Below are 25338 nucleotides of genomic sequence, written 5' to 3'. Positions count from 1 at the left end.
ATACTTTAAAATTTTATACAAAGTTCCTCATATTATGTTATTCTTATAGTGATTAAAAAATTATAAGAATACATAGGCATAATTTTTTTTTATTAGCATTTGAAGTTCAAATTTTGACAAAAATTCGTCAAAATCATGAATATTTGCAAATTATTTTTGTACTTCAAAATTCATAAAATTTTATTTTATCGATTTTTTTCATTCCGATTTAAATCGATTCAAAAATCGATTCACTGCCCATCACTAAATTAAAATTCAATACCTGTCCTCTTTGGTACATTAAATTAATATCTCTACATCACAAATTAACGCCATCTATGTGAAATGGAAAGCAACTTAACTAATGTGCTTCTCCTGAACAATATTGTAAAATGCACATACTGTGTTTTATGATTAGACAGCCGCTAGATTATACTGCAAGTCATAAGTGTGACGTCTTTAACAGTGTGTTAAATAATAAATTCCATTTGACTCGATCCGATCCTTTTCCGTTAAGGCCCTAAATACATGGGTTAGGTTATTTGTGTATGGTACTATTGTGGTGTTTATTAAATTATCTTATAGTTTTAAAGATACGTTAAAATAAAATTACAAAATACAAATATTACTTAAACGGAATGATGGACCTTGAATAGATATCTGGGTAAGGTTAGTATCCACTAATCTAATCCCATAAGTTTATCCAGAATCTATAATAGCTTATTAGCTATTAATAAGCTATTTAAATGATTATTTAAAGTACATTAATATAATTAAATAGACACATACATTACTCCTATTATACTTAATTATGAATATTTCTTTAAATGCTTATAAGTTTTAACTTATCATAAGTCTTAACAACCTATAACGGCATATAAACAATTTAAGTGCTCGACACTAGTATAATTTAAACACATTTTTATACATTTGTATACAAATAAAATTTCAATAAATAAAAATATCGTATGTTCTAAATAATCTAAATAAATAAATATGATACTGCGAATTAGATGGTGAATTATTTATTTTATTAGATAATCAATTAAGAAAGTTTTAATATGTCATTTAATTTATTACTTAGATGCTATAATATAATATAATGCATAAACATAAATATCTTATTCTGAAATGTAACGGTACCTATATAGTATTGAAAACATTAACTAGGTATTATACTGTTAAATTGTTGAAAGTTGAAGTTTTGGTTGAAATATTTTTAGTTCTTTCCCTTCTTTGGCAAATGTTCAAGGACGATAGTCTGAAATTATACCATTTATTATATTAATTCATTGATTAAGTCGCTTAAATTCGTTAACATATTTAAGTATACAAATAATTAAATCTGTACAATAGTTTACCTCGAACTTTTTGAGAGATTCAGCTAATCTGTGTTCTAATGGACGGAGTGCACCCCTAGCCTTCTCGATTGCACCATTAACTTTATCTGCGCTCAATATGTACTTGACAATTTCTTCAGATAATCTGTCCATGTCACAAGATTTTTCGTAAAATTTATTTAATTTTTCTCCTAACACGGGGTCTTCTTTTTTAATTATTTCAGCAGTCTTCTTTAACTGATCTTCACCTTCAATATTGGTTTTCCTTAGGTATTCATTAGTGAATTCAGCTCCTTTTTTGAACTATAAAATATTGAAATATTAATATGGGTATTGGGTAATGCAAAAACAATAAATTTCAAAATTCAACATAATACAACTCGTTAATTAAATATAATCAAATCATATTGATATTGTCATCCTATTGGAAAATCCAAAGCTGTATTTACCTAATAATTTATACAAAATCATACTCAATAAAACATGATACATTTTTATTTAATTACGAATACCAAGTTTATTATTTTAATATTTACATCAATTTAATGAAGATGATATTTATACTTTTAAGTTTAATCGTATATTTCATAATTATTTAACCTCAATAAATCATTTTAGTTTTTTGTATAACTCATATACTCCAAGTTATTTGTTTCACTTATTTTGAATAGGTATATTTAAATAAATTAGATTAAATACATTTCATTATTACTTATCTAAAAACAAATATATGTATACCTATCCTCACATATTGTAATGTAGTTTATTCTTTCATCCTTACATCTTGCATGCATAGACTGCATTAAAAAATAAGCCGAATTGAATAGCACAAATTAATTGATTATTGTAATAATTTTTCAAAATACGAAAATACATTCATGTTTAATTATTAAAAATTTATTATAAACTTAAAAATATAAAAATGTTATTAAGAAGTCATTTACGAAAAGGTATTTTAATTTTTACGTTGATTACAAAATTAGGTATATTATAGATTTGTTTTTAATTTTTATATACGTATAAATATTAAATATATATAGATAAATAATTAAAATTGGGAACATCAATTATAAAAAAGTTGATTTAATATGTTACATAAGTCTAAGCTGTGATATTTTTTATTACTTTATATTGTATTTATTTTGTTTTACTACATGCGGTATACAATGTATACATTCCTATAAGTAGGAAGATTTAATATAATGTCCAATGTGTGTTATGACTCACACGTTTGGGTTTATTTTAAGTAACTAAAAAAATATTCATCATATATTTTATTTTATTTTTAATTTTAACTAGTGCACCTAATTGATAACTATTTTCCTATTTGGAAGTAGACATCGGAAAATATAATTAATAATATTTAATATGTGTAAAGTCCAATAAAGAGTAAATCAAGATAAGAACTGCTGAATTGAAATAAGTTTTGACCTCATTAAAGATAAAGTTACAGACTTACAATAGTTAATAAGTTATAACTGTATTCTATATAGACTGGAAATTATTAATATACCTATTCTACCTACATGAATTCACTGAACAGTTAATTAAAAGTGAATAACCGGCAAATTGCAATCATAGCTTAAAGAATACAATTTTATTAGTTATTATTTTCTTATTTTATTGTTGTTGGATCTACAAAAAAATAAAAGTATTTAATAAATATTTTCCCAATCCTTATTATGTACTTGATACTTTATTTTTTAAGTTTATATTATTTATATATTAGTTATAATTTTTATTTACATCAAATAAATTGAAATTCAATATTTTATTAAAATTTTTGAAATTCATGAGTATTTAATAAATATAAGCAATAAATAATCAAATGTTAATAAAATATATATTATAATTTATCATTTTTTTCATTTAAAAAAATTAAATCCCTCATGTTTTAAGAATATATAATTCTTATAATTATAATATAATGTTGGGCAAACGTTAATTGCGTCTAACGAAGGGAAAAAATTGTTAATTGTGCCCGGTATTTTTTAGGTACCTATACATTTCTATGTAATAAATTGCGCTTGATATTTTTCAGGTATAAATTTCTATGTAGTAAATTGCGCCCAATAGAAATATTATTTTTATTATAATTATTTAGAGTCATCCAGAGGACACCACGAGGAGGTGACTATCACTATTCTCCAAACATTATTTTTAATATTATGGGATTAATAAGTTGTTTTAAATATTTTTAGATTAATTTTTACAATAAATAATAATAAAAAAATGTAATACTAAAATATCAAGTAAATTATATAATATAGAGTTAATAGTATAATAAAATTTTAAGTTATATATCAGCATAGTAATGAAACATCATTTTTATATAATATTCAGCTCTCGTAATAATATTTTCATTGTATTGTTGAATAATTTTTTCTATTGTATGAATTTTTTTATGATTTGGTGTTTTGACATTTATACAATTAATTTTTATGTAAATTTTGGACTGTAACGCTAATATTTTATCCATAAAATTGTAAGTATGAGGATGAGGAGTATAAATGATTTTATTAAAATGACTGGAAAGATTCACAGACATTAGTAGTCCGTGTTAATGTTACGGAAGCTGATGCCCAAATATTCGGAGGAAAGTCAGCAAATAAAATCACTAATATTATAATAATTAACGGTTAAGTCGCACTTAGATTAGATACGATGGGCGCATTTTACTACATACAAATTTATACCTAAAAATTACCGGGTGCAATTTACTATATACTATTTTCACTACCTGCTCACTATGGGTGTAATTTACAATCGCCCATAAATACAACTGATCGACATCCTGCAGGATAGATATTTATACTTAATGCATAATGAGTCGCTAAGCAGATGTGAAATATTATATTTATATAAATAATATTATATTAATTAATATATATTATGATATAAAATATAATGTGGATGTACTGGTCCAGTTTATTGGTCTCATAAGTTTAATAAATAAACTTATTAAAAAAATTCTATTTACTAAATTTTAAACAAATTTTTTTACCGTATTTAGCAAAAGGTTTCTAGCTTGATCTGCCTTTGCTTCGATTTCGTATTTTTTGTACAAAGCGTTCAAGTCCAAAGCGAATCTATCGTCATCTGTGGTTAGTTTTGAAAATTCTCTTAACACATTTGTTCCAGATCCCAAGACTGTGTTGAGAAGTTCATCATGGTCGTCCTAAAATATCAATATTTAAATATTATTAATATTATTATTATATTAAATATTTAATATTTTTAAATATTAAACAATAAATATGTATTTAAATTTCTCCTAAATTTATATAAGTAATCTAAGATAAATTAAAAAAAAAAAATAAGCGCAATACGATTATTTTCAATATTTTTACCTTAGCTAATGACACACCAGTCATTAGGAAACAGGCCAAAACTATTTTTGCCAACATTGTGTTATATTTTTAATACAAAAGAAGAAACTTGTGTCTCTTAGTGTTCAGAAGCAAATGTAAAGTCATACACGAACAGATCGTAGATCAAATTTCTACTAAATTCTCCTTCTTTTATGACCTTTGGGCATAAATATTTAAATTATATACTCGTAAAGATAAAAATATAACTTTAATCATACATACAAAAGAAAATTTAACGTATTTTTTATGCATTAATTAATTTAATGTTTCAAGTGATTAGTTATCCGTGAAATTTGGACTGTAGTGTCTATTGATCCGTGTCAAAAGCTACTTTCAATAAATATTAAATAGGTACTACACCGTATGTACCGATAAATTTGTATAACACAATCAAAATTAAATGATTTGATTTTATCACATAAAATAATACATGATACATACATTTTATTATCTATTTTTAATATTCTTACGAATTGTATGCGAAGTAATTAATATATAGTTATGTCAATGTTCATAGTAATAATGTTTAGTTATAATCTTGATAGAATCAAAAACTAATTACTATACTTACTTAATTTTTCGTGAATAAAATGGCTTAAAACTAAATAGAAAAAATGTCATTAAAAACTATGAATTTTAATTCCAAAAATCGTTTTAAAGTTACATACAAATTTGAAATTAAGCTCTACAGCTTACAATTTATTGCCTTATTGGGTGTAGTTCCTTAAAGCTTGGAGAAAGCAGGGTGATGACTTCACGTATATAATGAAAACTTAAATGTTGATAAAATTAAATTTCCAAACGTAGTTTACGGTTTTTTCTTAAACAATTTTTAGTATTTTATTACAAATCAAAAATAATTATCAAGAAATCTTAAAATATTACTTAAATTTTTGATATTTTTATTAAGATTAGTTCAACCTAGCATTTAACTAATGGAAATACTAATAATTAGGTACTAATGGAATGAATATAAATACATTCTGAAATATCCGTAAAAACAGAGATTACTCATAGTTTCCACTCAGAAAGTTTTTTATCGTATATATAATGATCTACTATAGGTATTGAACTTAAATTTAACATATTCATTACAGAGTTTCCAAGTTTTTTTCTATTTTACAGAGAAAAAAATGACTAGGATATTTATTTTATGATCATATTTAACGTCATTAAAAGTATAGTTTTTCTCAAATGTATAAATATTAAACGTGCGTTTATTGTAATCTAAGAATCTTATCAAATTAAATTTGTTAAATTAAACACAAAATATGTGTGGCTAACTGGTTAGTAATTTGCTTTGATAGACTTAAAAAGCCGATTGACGATATTTCCTGCCCGATCGACATTTCCGACGAGTGACCAATATACATTTTATAATTTTTTTTTTCTTTTGAAATTGGCATCTGCTAATAAATCGTATTATCTTAATCAGTCGTATATAATATTTAATATGTAATATATATATAAACAGTTGTGTATGTTGACCGTCAACTTTGACATCATCGCGTGTAGTGTATGATATACCATAGACTGATATACGTTAATACATTATAGCGTTCACTGTTCAGTTTCGCTTTATATTGTACATATAATAAACGAAAATAATAATATGAATATGTTCATTTTTAAAATAAATAAAATGAAAAACAGGACCGCAACTGTGTAATCAAATATTCAATAAAATTTCATGGAAACAAGTCACTTTAATTCTCTTAGGTCAGTATTTTTCAAATAAAAAGTTGAAAAATTGTCAATTTTAATATCATAACACCAATAGACAATAATATTATAGTTGTGTATACTTTATTTTATTAGATGTCTTTCATTTTTATATATGTATATTTGTACATATAAATTTGTTGGTAGGTATATTTATTATGATAATTTAAGTTCCGTTTAATTCCAGATCCATAGATTAGACACCTATAAAAACTAAATTAATTAAAAGGGAATAAATCATTTATGTTTTTGCAAATTTTTAAACTTTTACTTTTTATGGTAGATGCTTATATGATATCATATATATTATATTATATACATATTGTATGTCTTTTTAAATGATTGATTTTTTATTTATGAATTCAACATAGCTCCATTTACTTGAACTGAATTAAGATACATTTTTAATTAAATACGATTTAATTATAGTGATAAAAAGATTCAAGTTATTTAATACGAATTTGTGTTTGAAACTTGAAAAAAATACATTATAAAATATATCATCGTAAGTGTTAATATTAAAAATATTTTAACATTTTTATGAAGGCCATTATCTGATTAGGTACAGTTATTTAATAGATTATAATATTATGTACGCAAACACATAGTTCCATAGTTCATATTTTATTGAACTCCCTAATTATTAACATAGTATAATGATAAATCGAAAAAATAAAGCAATTGTCTTTTCTCATTAATATTTTTTACAATAGTTTATATTAAGGTAAATTTGTATATTCTTTTTTAGACTTCCATACGCTTCGTGACGGCATTATGTTTGTATTGATGATCAAATTTGTTTTGGTTTTATCTCAAAAGTCAAAAGTAATATAAATCAATATTATTTTAAAATATTTTCATGAACAATAATTTAGTAGCATAATAATATGATAATTTGACAATCATGAAATTTTTATAGTTTGTTAGAACACAAATTCCACTTAATTAGAACAGTAATACTAAAATATATTTATAAATATCCTATCATGCTGTATTTTTTTACTAAATTATAAATATCTTTAAAAAAAATTAATAATTTTAATCGTTTAAATTATTTTTAGGTTGAAAATATCGTAGGTAGTGTCATCACTGGGTGGCTCCTTCCATCACAATAATGTTTCTGTCAATTGTACTTTTAGCCTATATTCGTAATGTATCAATGATATAGATTGTAAATTACTTGTAAAAATAAAAAAGGTTGAAAATTTCAAAATTTTAAAAGGTTTGTTCGTTAATAATAATTTTTTCATTATTTCGATGTTCATTAATATTTTTTAACAACTTTTCTGTTTCCTGTAATATTATACTGTTAACATTTGCTTATACAAAGTATAACATATAGGTTGATTAAATTAAACAATGTCTATACATCACCTTCACTCGTCATTAAATTTATCACGAATTATGTTTAAGTTTTTTTTTTTTTAATTTTAATTTTTATAACGACTTATTTTTTATTTAATTATCTAAAGTTCACGTTTTGTTATTCAATAACTCACGCTATTAGACATTTCTATATAATTATAGTATAGGTAAACATAAAATTTGTAATAAGTATAATCACACCAGGATGTAACAAATAACACTATTTATCGTGTTCTTATTAATCATACTATTACGTATTCAATATGCAAACAGTGGTCATATTAGTCAAATATAATTCCTTGATAAGCTAGTATATTATTTGAATATTATGCCAATTATAGTAACATAAAAATATTTAGACTTTAGTCGATCCATAACGAGATATAAAAGACGAACAATTTGTAATCATACTATACCTTTTACAAATGATAACCTCTGGATCGGCACTAAAGAAAGTAGTTTGTAAGTTTTCTAATCGATAATTTATTTTAATAGTAAAAATAAAGTAAGCATAAAAGTAAAATTTGTATGACAAGTTTTACTTTTTACAACAGTTTTTAATTTCAAAACATTATTGACAGAAAATACGTAACGAATAAAATATTGAAGTGTATAAGTTAATAATAAGTCTTATTTATTAGTTTTTCTTGATTTCCTTCTTATTCTTTTCGGGGATCAAAGCCAAAATAATTTCCTAAAAAAAACACAATAATAAAAAAATAGAATTTGTTTTTTAATACCAAATCATCTACACTTACTTCTACATCTTTGACGATTGGTGTCCAACGTTTGACAATTGGTTTGGTTTTGGTTCTCACTTCATCCTTTATCTCGTTAAAACGTTCCAAAACTGGTTTCTTGATTTCTTCATATAATTTCAAAAGGTCTTCTTTCAATTCAGCTAATTCTGCTTTTAATTTCTTAACCTTCTCGCCGATTTCTGGGTCTTTTGCTTTTAATTCTTCACTAATACGCTCGATTTGACGTTGAACAGTATCACAAATTTGTTTATGTAATTGTTCTACATTTTCTTCAACCTAAAATGTAAAAAAAAATGATATTTATTTTAGTTGTATGTATAAATTATATTTTAATTTTACCTATTACCTACATGCGATGATTGAAATATTTTCAGAAGCTAATTCGAACTTCCATTAATTTAAATTTTACGGGTCACGATAATTTTAAACGTTTTATAAACGATTTGATTTCAAATGAATAAATAAAAAAAATAAACTAACCTTTTGGAGGAGTTCTTGAAAATGGACGTTAGAGTTTTCAACGTTTTCTTTTAAACGATCGATGTATTGATCGACATGGACATCAGCTTCATTTAGTCTAGATCGGATCTTCTCTGTGATTTTGTAAGCTGACTTGGAGATCTCTTTAAATAATTCATCAAATGGATTGTCTGATTTCTCAGGAAGAAGTTTTGTGCCTGCTTGTACCTATAGAATATAGAATAAATAAGTTAATATTGTGTAAATTTTAAATAAAAACAATAATATGCTTAACATACCTGTGACAAGCAGAATAGGAAAAACACGAGTTTAAAACTGTGATTTTTAATGTTCACCATTTTTATTGATTTCGTTTCAAATGGCAAGCGATACTTGGCTCTTAAACGTTGGTAATAAACTCGGTAACAATGTTTTGTCAGTTTTTATGCTTAAACTATGAACCGAAAACATCGATAGTCGATAAGCTATTTACTTATCTCATTAATATAGCCATATAGGTATACTGGGTGATTCTTTTAACAGTAAACACTCGATATCTCGAAAAGTAATAGCGTTTTTAAAAATATTATTTTTTCTTATCATAAATTAAATTTATTTAAAAGATTTTGCAGTTTTGAATTACATATTATTAATAGTTTCACAATATTACATATTTACATAATATAATTTAGATTTCATTATGCTAAACTAGACTATGTTTCTTAGAATATAATGAAATCGAATTATCTATTTTTCGAATCTATATTACTTAATTAATTAAGTATTTAAGATTGGATAAATAGGGTGAAGTGGCGGGCAAACACTCTTTGGGGTATCGATTAAATTTGAAATATTATATATATATATATCACAAATTAACTGTAATTATATGATTTATATAATTTTTGGGTTCAAGTCATTGCACTGCAGTGTGGTATAACGTTTTACATCAAATATACGTTTACCTAATATATATAGGTTGTAAACAACAACATTTTTATCGATAAATTTGTAAACGCATCATTAAAGTATTCAAATAAATCTAGAATTACTTCTTGATTAATAAAAGATATATAGATTCATATACTAAGCATATATAATGTAATGTATTATAATATATTACTTATTATACATTCATCATCAATTTGTATGAAAATTATGTATATTACAGACTATTATTAATATTATAACGATTAAATGTTTAAACTTTAAATTATTTTTGTTCATTATGAATAAGTATTATATATTAATACGAAAAAATCGGCGAACTCCCTCTACACACTTTAAAAGATATTTTATATTACATTTGTGTGCTATTAGTCGTTTACTATTTCATTAAGCAGAGATATTTTCAAAAGTAAATTACATATTATATTATGTAATAAATTATAATTGCAATATAATGTAATATATTAATATAACAATCTATTATTAACTTATAAATAAAATATTGATATGTGTTTGCGAATAACTTGAAATTAATCTAAATGTATGGAAAAATTTATCACGTCTTTTAAATTCGAATAGGAATATAATATTTTGGTTGAAATGTCAAATCTATATACAATTATCCATTTTTGAATTATAACACTAAACAAATTTTATGTTATCAAAAACTGGTTGTTTGTAAAAAATCCAGTTTTTCTTTAATTATTTGTTTGTTTCTACCAAATAATTTTAAATGCACTTACATAGAATTTTGATCTTTTATTGAAAAGAAAATATAATTTTACTTACTCTTACCAACAGTATCTAATTTTCTCCACAAAAATCACTAGCTAAGTTAAAATCAAAGCGTTTTTACTGATCTCCATCATACATGATAACTGAAATAAATAAAAAATAATAATAATAAAATAAATAATTAAAACAAAAAAAAAAAATCATCATTGCAAAATCAATATATTCATTGCTCCATTTAGAATTTAAAGAAAAAACAGGAAAGACGATTTTTTTTTTTTATTAAACTTCACGATTACGTAGGTAACAAAACCTCTTAAATAGAAATGATTTTATAACTGTGAACGTCGAATAAAATTATAGACTAGGAGAATATCTCAGACTACAAATAAAACCTAACAAAATTTCTTAGCATAATATTTTAAACTATTTATGTAAATTCACTAAATGTATCTAATATGATATATTTCTTACTGTGTTATTAATCACCCTAGTTTATTTTTAGTTTGTCGTTGATCATTGTATAATGTATAAATGGAAAATTTGGTGTAGAATGAAATTTTTTTTTAAAAAGTAAAAAATTTTTAAACTATCTAATTTTTCAAATAAAATTTTTTTATAACGTATACTAATAATTATAAACCTACCTAATAATATGCTTTAAAATTGAGTAAAACTGCAACTTAAAAGTTTCAGTTATTTCTATATAAGTAAAATGATGTAGATATTTAGAGAATGCCTTGTTTTGGGCGTAAACAAATCTTAACTCCATTGATAGTAAATTGATGTGAAATTTGATCGATATCATAAAAAAATTATACATAAAATTAGTTAGGTACAAAATAATATAATTGGACTTTTAAAATCACCATTTGTTCCAAAACCTAGAACATTCAATACAATGCATTTAATAATTTGAAATCCAGGCTATAGATTAGTTAATATCTTTTCATTCTTGTTGTTATTAATTATTATAATACAATTTATAAAACATTGAATGTATTAACGTTTTTCTAATTTCTAATTTTATACATAAGTGTTAAAAAATAACTAGTTTTTTTATGCCATAATATATGATAATATTATGTGTGTACGTGTTTAAAGTGAATACAGGAAGACTTCTAATCTGAATAAATGTTAACTATTACGCAGTGGCTATTTTTCTTTGATTTTCCGTGGTGCACTTATTTAAATTTGAGCTTATAGTTACTATTAATTCGTCCAAGGTATAGTTGCAGAATGTAATATAGTACTATAAAGGTGGTACATATTTTTATTTTTCGTAGTGCACATTAGTAATTTTGTAGTGCATAAAATGTGTCGTAGTACACACAAAAATAGCCACTGCTATTACGAGAATATATTGATATTTGTAAATACAAAATTATGCGGTTATTAGTATAATATATTAATATGTATGTACAGAACTTTGATTTTTTCTTACTTATTTATAGAGACGTAACTTTATGGTTTTACTTTTCACTAACTTTATGTAGGTTATTCTTTGGCATTAACCAAAACAAAAAAATCTTTAAAATATAAAAGATCTCAATTTAAAAAAAGTCGGTCAAATAAGCTGTATAGTACTGTAGAGTAGGTCACTATAATTGAAGTATTAAATTTGAATCCAATGATAGGTATCATTGTATACAAAAAACGATTCTGAACGGAAGCGATTTCTCAGCCTAGAATATAATTAATAGTAATTGGTATAAAAGGTAGTTTATGTTTTAATGGCCTGAATAGAGCAAATTTTAAGTTCTTTTATAAATATTGTTATCCAAATTTATGGAAAATCTTATATTAAATTTTCAGCTCTTAGCTACTTATACAAACATTTCTATAAATTATACCTACAAAATAATTTGCAAATATTCATGATTATGACTAGTTTTTGTCAATATTTGAATTTCAAACGCTTATAAAAAAAACTATGACTAACGATTTTTGATTTTTTTAATTACAATAAGAACAACTCATAAGGAACCTTATATTTAATTTTTAATTTTTATACATACTTCAAAAAAAAAAAAAAAATTCTCAGAAAAATCGAAAATTTCAGTTGTCTATACCTAAATAGCTCAAAAAAATTTTAACTGTATATATATAGTACTAATAACTAATATAAATATTTGGTAAAAATTTAAAATAATTTATAACTGTATGAAAAAATCAATTTGGTCGAAAACTGGTTTTGCCTAAAAATTCTTGTTTTTCCGTCACTTTTTTTTGTTTTACTCTATTTTTTTTTTTGAAAACTATTAGAAAATTCTCACTTTTGGACTGTATAATGCACCAAGAATATTTATTTTGCCGGAAACCACCCCCGAAATTTGAAATTGAACGTTATTTCGACGACTAGTTATGCTGTACACAAACACAAAAAAAAAAATACATATATTAATCACTTCTTTCAGAATCTAATAATAATATATATCTTGGTGATTAAAAAAAACTCAAATCAATTTAGCTAAAATGTTAAATGAGAGCCTATTCGTAGAATTTAGTTTTTTTTTATAATATTAATTAAATTAATTACCTTGCATACCTAATTCGAATATTTTCTTTTCGTTGTTCTACAGCATTACCTGTATTTATTAAATCAATTGTATAATGTTTTAGATTACACATTTATATTTTTTTTATATATTATTTTTATTTTTTTAACAATAGCTAGTATTTTATATGCATACATTTATATATCTTAACCTATATTCTTAGAAATAAGTTTAATGAAATAATTAGAGATAACAGTTTGAACTATATTTTTATAATGTTACATCATTATATCTGATGTACGTACGTAATGTTATAGAAGACATAATATAAAGCTTAATTTTGATTAATAATTTAAAATAAAATTAACACGGATAATTTGATTTAACATTCACTTTTACTTGTGAATTTCTGGAAAAAAACATATTTTGTTCTAATTTGATTGGTATTTTGAAGTTGGAAGAGGTAGATTAAAAATAGAAAAAATTAATATAACGTATCAACAATAATAATGGTAAAAACAAACACATTATATTGGGGTAAAGTATGTTACACAATAGTTAGGTATTGAGCGTACTTTGTCATTGAGGAAGTCACTGTAATGAATGTATTAAATTTGAATTGAATGATCAATCATTCACATATGTATAAAAAAAAATTTTCAGCGAAAGTGGCCTATCACTTATCAGTCTATATATTTTACTATAAGAAAATATTTGTATATCATAAACATAAAAATTTTTATATTGATTTAATTAATATATTGTTTTATTTTACTATTAGTAATACGAGATCAATTAAATACATTTTTTGCCAAAAACAATACTTTTATTATATTATAAAAATATTTTATGATTACATCATATATTACTGTTATTAATTATTATTGTTAACTTTTGTCCAACTCGCCTAAAATGGTGTGAATAGGTTAGAACTGTTTGAAGTAAAAATGGCGATAGTATAAAATCAATCCATAAATATTTTGAAAATATCATTATGCATACAAACTATATAATATATAATGTAAAGTTTCAAATTCCATTTCTTAAAAACAGTATTTTTGGATAATAGTAAAATAATTAAAAGTGTTATTTTATGTAAAATTATCTAACTTAAATTTCAAATGATTATAAAAAATAAAAAATCATGCTTATTTATCGTTAATATTTATAAATATCTATAATAAAAATGCAAAAATATCTAGCTATGCATTTACGAAGCACAACAAAATAACAAAATTGATTTTTTCGAAAACTATTCTTATGAAAAAATGTTCGTTTTTGGTTATTGTTTGTTTTTTGTGTTTTTCTTTTCTGATTATTTTCAAAAATTACTGAGTATTTTAAATTTAAATCTACTAATATAAATATTAAATACTCAATGCAACAATTAAATTGATTTTCCTACTAGATAAGATATCGATGTTAAATTTTACTAAATTTTTCAACTATAAATCATGTAAACATATTTTTTGTATGTATAGGTACAAATAACGTATAATAAGTTACATGAATTATTTTTATGAGCGACTCATTGGATATACCATAGTTAGTCATCAATAAAATTGTATCAATGTACCATATAATTAAAATCTGATATTGTTATATTATTATGTGTTATTTTTTTCGTTTTACATTCGATATCTAATCTATAAAAATGGTTGGTCATGTGTAATGTATTTTCTTCGAAAACTTTAAGATCGATGTATTTATTTTTGTTTTTAGCTCTTACACATTTTTCATTATACAATGCAGCTTACAAATGTTTTCTTGCTGAGCACTTAAATAGCTAAGTATATAATAAAATAAATAATTATCATGATGTGTAAAGGTCGTTAAAATATTTTAGATTTTTGTTTGAAAGGAAAAACTGTACACTGCTAAAATAAAAGAAAACAATTCAAAACAATAATGTAGTATAAATAGTTCGCTCTACTTGTCAATATGATTCATGTGTAAGTAAATACATAATCAAATAACATATTACATTATCATCAAATGCTATAAATATGATGAAACAAGAAAGACACAAACTCCAATACGTATCTCCTACAACATAATAAGAAAGATGGGCAGGGGTCAGGTGAGTATCAAATTTAAAATTCAAACTTTAAAATTTTTTAGTGATTTTTCAGTTATTAAAATATTTATAGTTACTCTTACAGTCTTACAAATAGTTTCACAAATATATAAAATAGATGTAATATCGAATCAAGTATTTAGTTTACTTGGACCACTTTTATAAATTATAAACAGTGCGATATAATTTACTAAAATTATCCAATTATCATAAATTCCATATCATTCAAGCCCATTATCATGAATCTATTATTTTTAATACCTACACTAAGATAAATAACTTAAAATTAACTAGCTAGTATTTTGATTTTGATGTTTAAAAAAAGGGTTTTTAGTTGTAGAATAGGAATTTGTATTTCTATATGATACTCCTTAAGTAGAACAAAAAATCTCAACAAAATTCGGTTTTTAGTATACTCAATTAAAAATTTAAAAAGTAGATTTTTGAATGCATACTCGGTGAATCAAGCTTATATTAGGTATAAATAAATTATGATGATGGTGTAGTTAGTGTATAGTTCTATTAATACTACATAAAATATTTATGCAGTGTTTTCTCGACCGTCATTTGCACATACAATTTATTAATCTATAAATATATTTTTTAAATATTGTATAAAATAATAAAATATTATTAGTTAGGTTATATACACATATTTTAATAGTAGGTATATCGTATATCTATTTACAAAAATGAAACATTAGAAATTAAAAATAAGTCGAACACAATTTTAAAGCATTATATAAATTTATCGTGATAAATAAAATAAATAGATCATGTATCATGTACAAATATATTAAATGGCAGCACTTAAAAACAGTGGACCATAAGCGTACTTACAAAATATCAGCTACCATAAAATCAATTTTTGTATTTTTGTTGTAGGTATAATTATAAAAGAAATTAACCATGGAAATTTTAATTTTTTTTGACAAATATTAAATCTTTACTCCTGATATAATTTTCAAAATGTATGGAATCTGTTTGAATTTAAAAGAGATTTTAAATTTTCTACTTCTGATAATAGCTTCTTATTAATTTAAGTTGATATCATGTATTGTGAATTCTATAAAATTATAAAATTATCTATAAAAGGTTCCTTCTAAATTAGTTCATACATCAGTTAAAGTATATTAAATATACAGTTATAAATGATTTTTAAGCTTATTGTTTGGAGTAGAAATTATTTAGCGTAAAGCCACATAAATTGTTTGTGAGTGTTTGAAATTAAAATGTTGAAGAAATTAGTTGATCAAACAAAAATGACGATTTTAGTTTTTTTTCAGTTTAAAAAATTGTAGAGACTTGAAAAATTTCACTTTTATATTTATCATTAACATATACTAATACCTATACTAATAATGTAAGTAATTAATAATAATATAATTCAGCATACAATTGTTCTAACAAAATCGGATTACTTATTAGTTATTAGTTCATTAGTAATAAATAATAATAATATAAGAATATTATAAAATAGCCTAATAAATAAATAAATATGTTAAGACTAACACACATTTAATTTACAATAATTAATTGATTTACAATTTATATTGTAAAATACCTAAATTCAAATAAAAACTTTTAATTTTTGGACTTAAGTTTACATTAAATCTTCTATAGAGTGAATAAAGTTCTCTAGATTTTAAACTTAATTATTGTCTTATTGGTTATTCATAGCCTCATATTCAAATACAGTAAAAATCGTTTATAATGATGTTCAAGGGACTAAAGAAAATAGGTCTTAATAACTTTTTGTCATTATAACCAAAATGATAAAAAGGAATTGTAACTTCAATACATAGGTATAGAAAAAAAGTAAAGATAAAAACATTTTAATTAATTAATTAAATTACTTATTATTTTAAAATTAAATAATTTACAACATTTTGTTAAAAAAATCTTATATCATAGATTGAACTTTTTATAAAAATCACACTTTATTTTCTTTCTAGTTCTTCAAAATTTGTTTTAGGACTAAATTTTTATAATATAACCAAAAATAATAGTCATAACAACCGTACAACCATTATACAGACGTCATAATAATCAATACAAATTAGTACATGTAATATAGGAGTTTTGCAGGGACTTTCAATCTATAAGGTCATTACACCCACTATGTCATTATAAGCGGTTTCTACTGAAACTTGGAGTTTAATTAATAAACCAAAATTTGTTGAAAATGCAATTTATGAAAATTATTTTTACATTATATTATTTTTATATATTATGCATACATTTTTCGTAAAAAATATTCCAATATCTAGTACATCTAAGTATATTGATACTAAATATTCAAAACGAATGTATAGAAAGCATTCCATTTCTTTTTTCATATTTCTATTTTAAATGAATATAATATGTGAGCGTGGGTTACGTGACATGTATACGTCATGTACGTGTGTGTGCGTATTTTTACGAATAATTTTATTGTCTTAAATTTAATTTAAATTGTTAAATATTAATTATATTTATACACCTTCTTGCTTATTTTTAACCTGAAAAATGAATTTCATACTGTAGTTTACAACACATAACCTACCAGTTATATAACTATAGATAGGTACAATAATTAATAATAAATAATTTGAAAAATATTAACTCAGGTCTTTTATTTAAAAAAAAATCATGAATATAAATGGATTATATAAAGAAAAATAATTTAATTAACAAAAATATAAAAAAATATTGTTTGGATTAGTTGCATGGCATCATAAAATGATTATTGCTTCTTGAGTCCGTCGATGGCCTTGTTTACGGTAGTCTAAAACATTACATCAATAATAAATGTTAATGATTCATATTTTATAAATATAAACATAATTATTGAATAATAATAATAATATATAGGAGGTATCTAACATATTTGACAAGTGCACATTTAAATTGTTATGTTAACTTAAAATCCTAAAGAGTCAATATACATCCTGTATGAATAAATTAAGTTAACTTGTTGTAAACATTCGTATCAATAAATGTCTACAAGTTTTTCAATTTTGAAAATGAATATTATCAGTTAATAATAAGTTAATCAATCAATCTTTGGAAAACGAAAAAAATTAATAGCTAAAAATTAAACGTTTAGAATATTAATAAAATTTTTTAAATAATATGTATAATACTATTATGTATTGTGTATTATTATTTAATAGATTATTTTTGTGAGTATGACATTAAGTTTATACAATATGTAAACTTACTTCTAAATCTTTGGTGGATTTGAGAATGTTTTCGGAAATTTTCTTTACATCATACTTTTCGTTGATTGGCTTGCCGACTTTGTCGTCGAAAATGTTTTTGGCATCAGTGATTTGTTTTTTGAATTCCTTTTCTAAATCGTCGTATTTTTCAACCAATTTAGGGTCAGCGTTTTTACGGACGATTTCCTTCATTTTGGTAGCTTCGGTTTCAATCTATAAGAGTAAATTTAATTCGAAAATATAAATATATTTAAATGAAATTAACGAAATACGATTTAAATTATTCATTCTTACATCTGAAATTCCTTTGGTGATCAAAGACTTAACTTTGTCGATGGATTTTTGGGCATCAGCAGAGTTTGGGTATAATCCCAAAATGTGATTGGAGATAGATAAAGCAGACTGTGTGAATTGTTCACCAATTTTTTTGAAGTCTTCGACATCAATTGCGGGACCAGTTGCAGCTGATAGGGCCTAAAATTAATTCAATCATTCAAATACATTTTATCAGTTAGCAATTATTAATAAACTTAAAGTAAAATATGTTTAAATAGAATATATATATATATTGTCCGTCAGAAATTGGAAATCCGTAATGTTTGAATTTAAAATGACTACTTAAATTGATAGTCATAAACACACGCATTAAAATATATTACGCTAGTGTGCATAATTAATATTTTACGTGAAATTTTACACTCGAAAATATGGAGGAGTTTCACAATAAAACCATAAGTTAATTCAGAATTTAAAATTATTATTATTTCCGTTTATCGTAATTAATTATTCTTATATTGTTATAGAAATGCGTATAGGTATCCAAATATTGAGGAAGTATTAAAATATCGAACAAAAATAATAACTTTTAAATATTATAACGGCTATATCTATAGCTTAAATAAATTCTTACCTGTCCAACAAAGACGACGGCGAAACACAAGACAATTTTACCATTCATGTTGACGGAGATTTTTGATTACAACGATAATAATAATAATAAATAATAGTTATATTCAGCAAACAAATTCATGCACTGATCAATCAAAACTAATCGGCCGGCTTATATAGGCGATATTAGCCGTGTCCCCCAACTCGGCGCGCCGTTATTAGTTACTGATAATGTACTATGATCCAATATTGCCATATTGCCTGCTTGAACTTCGGTGCAACGTTCTTTCCGAGTAATAATTTCTTCACTCATTTCATAAATCGTTTAAAAAATCAACGGCCTCGGATTGCGAGGTAAACTTACAAAAGCTGACGTCAACACAATGTCATGGTATCGTATGCATTCTTCGCTTTGCATTTTTTCGGTTTTAAGCCTAGTTTTGAGTGGTTTTACGCTCTATTTAGTAATCACCTATAAAACCGACGCAAAATTATTAATAAGGCACAGTGCACTTTGTAACTATGTTAATTGGTTTTAGAGGTGATTCAATTCCGTGCACATATACTGTGCACTCATTGATCAACAAACTGTTTTCCGTCTAAGGTCACTTTTTTTCGGGACGTATTACAGAATGGAACTTGAGTTGTAATGCATTGTTGTTCCTTATTAGACTTGTTAGTCAATACTGTTCATGATAACATTTTTAAATTATTGTCTTTACAGTGTTTACTCAGTATAACAAGTAGGTACTTACCTAAACAGCATCCTAATCCTAATGCAAATAAAATAAATATTTTTATAGTTAATTTTTATATTTAATTTAAAAACGTAATACGAGTAATCATTGTTGTTTTTACATTCTCAATGTTATTTCTGAGTAATTTTAAAATCCGACATAGTTTTTATTATTAGTTTCTAAGTCATGCAGGTCAATATTTTATCCGAGTTGGCTTATTTTATGTTCATCACTAAGAATATCAATTTTAATTTTATTGCTATAGTGTTGAAAGATTCAAAACTATAATAACACTTCAGAAGAATGGAATAATGTACATCAATATTTTTAACAGTTATAACCATCGATTGTTGTTATTTGAAGATTTTTGGGAAATACACTATGTATTCATTTTTGAACGTTAACAACGTTTAAATATTATTAACAAATTTTTTTTTTTTTTTGTTATTAAACTCAACTATTAATTATTATGAACATATGAAAATTATTTATTTAAAAAAAAATAAGAATTTATTTTTTCTGCTTGAATACCTAGTTTCGTACAAATTTATACTAATTTTATTTGTTAATTTTTGAGTAATACAAATTATATTTATTAGTTTCATTGATTAATCGCTATTCACTATTTTTAATTTCATCTATAATATTAAATTATTATGTTATTTATAACAATTTAAAAGTGCATACATTTAAAAATAAGTTGTATAAAATATATTGAACAAATAAATAAAAAACTGTAACTATATCATTATTTTTTGGAATTATATTTTGTAGTACAAAATTTTTTCAACGAATACGAATAAAAATGCAATGATACTACTATACTTTAAGTATAGTTATAAATTATATTATAATATAAATGTTAGTATAATACCTTATTATGATTGAAAATTATGGAAAAACTGCGACATCAATACGTTTCAAATCAATCACAAGGTAATTTTGAGTAAATCGAGATTTACTTAAACCTTAAAAAAATTGACAAATTTAAATTCATACCCACATTGGAATTTAATATTTATAGTGTAAAAGTGTGTCGTGTGTGTTACTTGTTTATTCAATACTATTTTATCTGCTTCATTAATTTTAGTTAAAGTATTTTATACGTCATATAACTTTTGGTTTTATTTTTAAAGAGCAACTAGAAACGTTAAATTATTTTATATATTGCACGTAATAGCTATAACTCTTAAGGTTATCTTATAAAAAATGTATAAATTAACCGTATATTTGGCACATTCCTATTCAGTAATTAGTATGATAATTATACTATGAAAATAATTATTCATTTTTGAACATCAATACTTTTTATATTAAAACTAAGACCATTCAATAGGTGAAATCATATCCATAAATTCCATTTACTATTTTTTTTTAATTCTTTTCATTCATATTATCAGTGTTGCTGAACCGACTTGTAAACGCAACTGATAATACCTTTGGGTCTTTGGGTACCAATCAAATGCATAAAGGTCGATGACCACAACATTCTGAGAATTAAAAATTGTAACGAATACGCATATGGCGCATGTACGTATCGCTACGCGCCGCCACCAATATCGCACAGTTTACCCTAGTTACGCTAAAAAGCGATAATAGATAGCGCACGCGAGATAATCATTTTCAACATCCGATCATTCCCTCATCAATTTTTAAGTCAATTAACATTAAAATATATTTATGTGTACGGGTAATTGATTAATCGCCTCTAACATCAGTACAACATAAATATATCCGAACAATCCAACAACCCAGATAGGGAATCGCAAGATATACGGTCATCGAAATCAGCCATATTACTACGGTCGTCAAGGCGTAAACACGCAGAAAAGGGGAACACGCAGTCGCTGAACGACACATTCCGCAGTACAGTTCAACAGCTGTGGGTATAGGTAACACTATACTGTCCAACTGTTTGAGCTGTACTAGCATACCGACGCCGACGTGAAGGCCGCCGCCGAGAAGGAGACGCCGCCCGTAAAAGTCGTGGGTACAGACATAGGTCTGTACTGGCCGACTAGTCCGCTCCGTACCTCCGCCCGCCTTCAACCATACCGACGCCGACGTGAAGTACTGCCGCCCGTAACAGTCGTGGGTACAGACGTCATAGGTCTGTACTGTCCGATTAACCCGCTCCGCGTACCTCCGCCCGTTTTCAACCACACGCCGACGTGAAGTGCCGCCGCCGAGAAAGACCGCAGCTGATCCCGTACACCCGCCCGCCATCAACCACACGCCGCCGACGAAAAGCACCGCAGCTGATACCGTATCCCGCCGCCGTGCATAAACAAGCTGTTATCGGAATCAGTACAGCCAACTGAGACTATCATCATTATCAGATTACCTACATTCATCATTCCTAGACGCGATTATCACGTGAGTTTTACATATCAATACTCTACGATAACTGATAATCGGGTAATTGTTCATATTGTATTCACTATTCCATTATATATCAAAATTGTAACGTTTTATGTTCAAATATATTATTATAAAATCATAATGTTTATATTATATTCAATTATAGTATAAAGACCTGGTACTTTATTTTATATTCAACTATATTAATTATAATTAAGTAATTTATGTTATATCAATCACCATTGTAACGGATTTAATTATAACTACATAACTCGTAATATATGATATTACATAAAAATTATATATGTTAATGAATTATAAACACAATAAACACGGTTCATTACATTTGGCGCCCAACGTGGGGCTCGATAGACACGTAAAACAAGATACTACATACTACATCTATAAACAGCTACATTAATTTATTCAAATGGCTCCAAGGAAGAAATATGAAGATGAAATAACAGAAAGGATGGAGGCATTAGAAAATTTTTTCAAAAAGAAATTAAAGAAAATCGAAGAAAAAAATGAACAAGAAAAAGAAGAGTGGGAGATAAAATGTAACGAAAAATTAGAAAAAATAAGAAAAGAACATGAACAAGATATGAAGGATATGAAAGAACAAATCAATGAAATGCAGAAAAAATTAGACAATTCCACTAACGAGTATAAACAAACAGCAAGAAATTCGAACATTGAAATTTCAAAACCTACATTCTATGGGAACGATAGAGACATGCACCCGATAGATTTTCTGAGCAAGGTCAACGACTATTTTAAAGTTAAACAAATTACCAGAGAAGAAAAAATGTTAGTAATTGGTGATTGTTTACGAGGATCGGCAAGTAATTGGCTATCCACAATGAAGTTTCAAATACGAGATTATAATGACTTTCGGGACGCATTCATTGAAGAATTCTGGTCAAGAGAAATACAGATACAGATGTTAAGCAAATGCCACAACATAAATCAAGTACCGAATAATGTCAGTTATAGGGAACATTTCGCGCAATGGGCTACAAGACTTCAACACTTACAAGTACCACAACTGTCCGAAGAAGAAATACTGCGTAACATTGCGAATCATTACCCGAAATATTTAAGAGCCATGTTAATATCCTTACCGGAACAAAAAATTAACGCCGCAATGAAATTATTGAGCACAGAAGAACATCATAGAGAAAACAATGATCAGTCAACACCGCATAATGATAACTACAACGAACAGAGACCACCACCAAGGAATAACAACTGGAATGGATCCAGACCACCAGTAAGAAACAATCATTGGAACGGTCCAAGGAACAATCGGACTAACGTACGATCAAATCCACAATCAAGTACAGTAGATAACCAACAATCCGAACAAATTAATCAAATTCAATATGAAGAAGAAGAAACACACAGTAATGAAGAAAAAAATAAGACGGGAGAGCCAGAAATAACAAATCACACAGTGAATAATATACCCACAAATAAGAAATCGGTCAGCCCGTATTTACAGTGCTACATCGAAGGAGAGCCAGTACAGTTATTAATTGATACCGGAGCCACCATAAGTGTACTTACAAAAGAAGTCGTCGATATATTGTTACGGAAAAACCCAGCTATACCAGTATTGCCGGTGAGTGGCGTGCAAATAAGCAATGCAGTAGGGAAAAGAATATGCAAAATTTCGAAACAAGTTTATTGTGCTTGCCGTATCGATAACGCGAACATTTTTGCGAACTTCATACAAATAGAAAACTTAAATGAAAAAGGAATAATTGGTGCAGACGTACTCAACCAATACCACGCGCAAGTCGATTTCCAAAATAAAGAAATCCATTGGACAATAAATCAACAAATACATACCACTCAATTTGCAAACACCATACCTAAACAAGTGAATGAAAATGAACAAATAAAGGATATAGAAACGGTTGAAGAATCTATTGACAAAGCATCACTTAAGGAACACGAAGCGGAAGAATTTGACAATCTATCTCTCAAAAATATGAACATTTATTTTCCGACAGTCCAGCTAAAATTAGGGGACACGAGTGTCAAATAAAAATTACTCCAGGTGACCCTATTTACCAACGTCCATACCCAGTACCAATGTCCAAACTAGAAAAAATGGATCGAGAAATACAAAGGATGCTGGAATTAGGAATAATTGAACAATCAACATCACCGTGGTCTTCGCCCATAGTAGGTGTGGAAAAGAAGAACGGGGAAATAAGATTATGTTTAGACGCACGAAAGATAAACACACGCATAATACCAGACCGGGAATGTCCACCAAACATTGATGACATATTAACAAAGTTTCAAGGAGCCAAGTATCTCAGTTCCATAGACCTCACGGCAGGATACTGGCAATGCTCACTCAAAAAGGAATGCAGGGAAGTTACAGCGTTCCTATATAGGGGACGGAATTATCAGTTTCAAGTACTGCCATTCGGGCTAATCAATTCGGTTGCCGAATTCCAAAAAATGATGGATAAAGTGCTGGGACCAGAAGTACTTCAATTCACCGCAGTATATGTTGATGACATACACGTAGCATCTACCACCTTCAGGGAACACATACAACGACTGGAAACTATCTTTCAACGTTTCAACCAGTTTAATGTAAAAATCAACCTAGGAAAATCTCATTTTTTAAGAAATAGCATAATCTTCCTAGGACACGTTATATCGGAGAAAGGAATCACCATGGATCCGGAGAAGGTTCGCACTATACAAAATTTCCAACCACCACAAAACAAAAAACAAGTTCAATCATTCTTGGGATTCATCAATTTTTACAGGCGATACATCAGGGACTTGTCAAAATATACTGAAGTACTGAGCAGACTCACCAGAAAGGGAAGTGAATGGATCTGGAAAAAAGAACAACAGGAAGCATTTGA

The 25338-nt window shown here is 25.7% G+C and overlaps 3 protein-coding genes across 3 annotated transcripts; all 3 read right to left on the bottom strand.

The window, feature by feature from the left end:
* Nucleotides 1-988: 988 nt before the first annotated feature.
* Nucleotides 989-4838, bottom strand: LOC114123162 (uncharacterized). Its single transcript, XM_027986044.2, has 4 exons — nucleotides 4670-4838; nucleotides 4324-4497; nucleotides 1341-1622; nucleotides 989-1240 (listed from the first exon to the last, which is right to left on the bottom strand). Exons 1-4 carry the CDS (start codon nucleotides 4724-4726, stop codon nucleotides 1199-1201), a joined length of 555 nt encoding a protein of 184 aa, XP_027841845.1. The 5' UTR covers nucleotides 4727-4838; the 3' UTR covers nucleotides 989-1198.
* Nucleotides 4839-8236: 3398 nt separating this feature from the next.
* On the bottom strand, nucleotides 8237-9463 carry LOC114123155 (uncharacterized). Its single transcript, XM_027986032.2, has 4 exons — nucleotides 9297-9463; nucleotides 9019-9225; nucleotides 8536-8814; nucleotides 8237-8471 (listed from the first exon to the last, which is right to left on the bottom strand). Exons 1-4 carry the CDS (start codon nucleotides 9354-9356, stop codon nucleotides 8415-8417), a joined length of 603 nt encoding a protein of 200 aa, XP_027841833.1. The 5' UTR covers nucleotides 9357-9463; the 3' UTR covers nucleotides 8237-8414.
* An 8378-nt stretch (nucleotides 9464-17841) lies between these two features.
* LOC114123156 (uncharacterized) lies at nucleotides 17842-19533 on the bottom strand. The gene is made up of 4 exons (XM_027986033.2): nucleotides 19366-19533; nucleotides 18750-18929; nucleotides 18456-18668; nucleotides 17842-18019 (listed from the first exon to the last, which is right to left on the bottom strand). Exons 1-4 carry the CDS (start codon nucleotides 19411-19413, stop codon nucleotides 17978-17980), a joined length of 483 nt encoding a protein of 160 aa, XP_027841834.1. The 5' UTR covers nucleotides 19414-19533; the 3' UTR covers nucleotides 17842-17977.
* Nucleotides 19534-25338: the final 5805 nt, after the last annotated feature.

Source organism: Aphis gossypii, chromosome 2 (assembly GCF_020184175.1).
Source record: "Aphis gossypii isolate Hap1 chromosome 2, ASM2018417v2, whole genome shotgun sequence".
NCBI lineage: Eukaryota > Metazoa > Arthropoda > Insecta > Hemiptera > Aphididae > Aphis > Aphis gossypii.
Note: the sequence above shows the minus strand (reverse complement) of the source record. Positions and strands in the feature narration are given on the sequence as shown.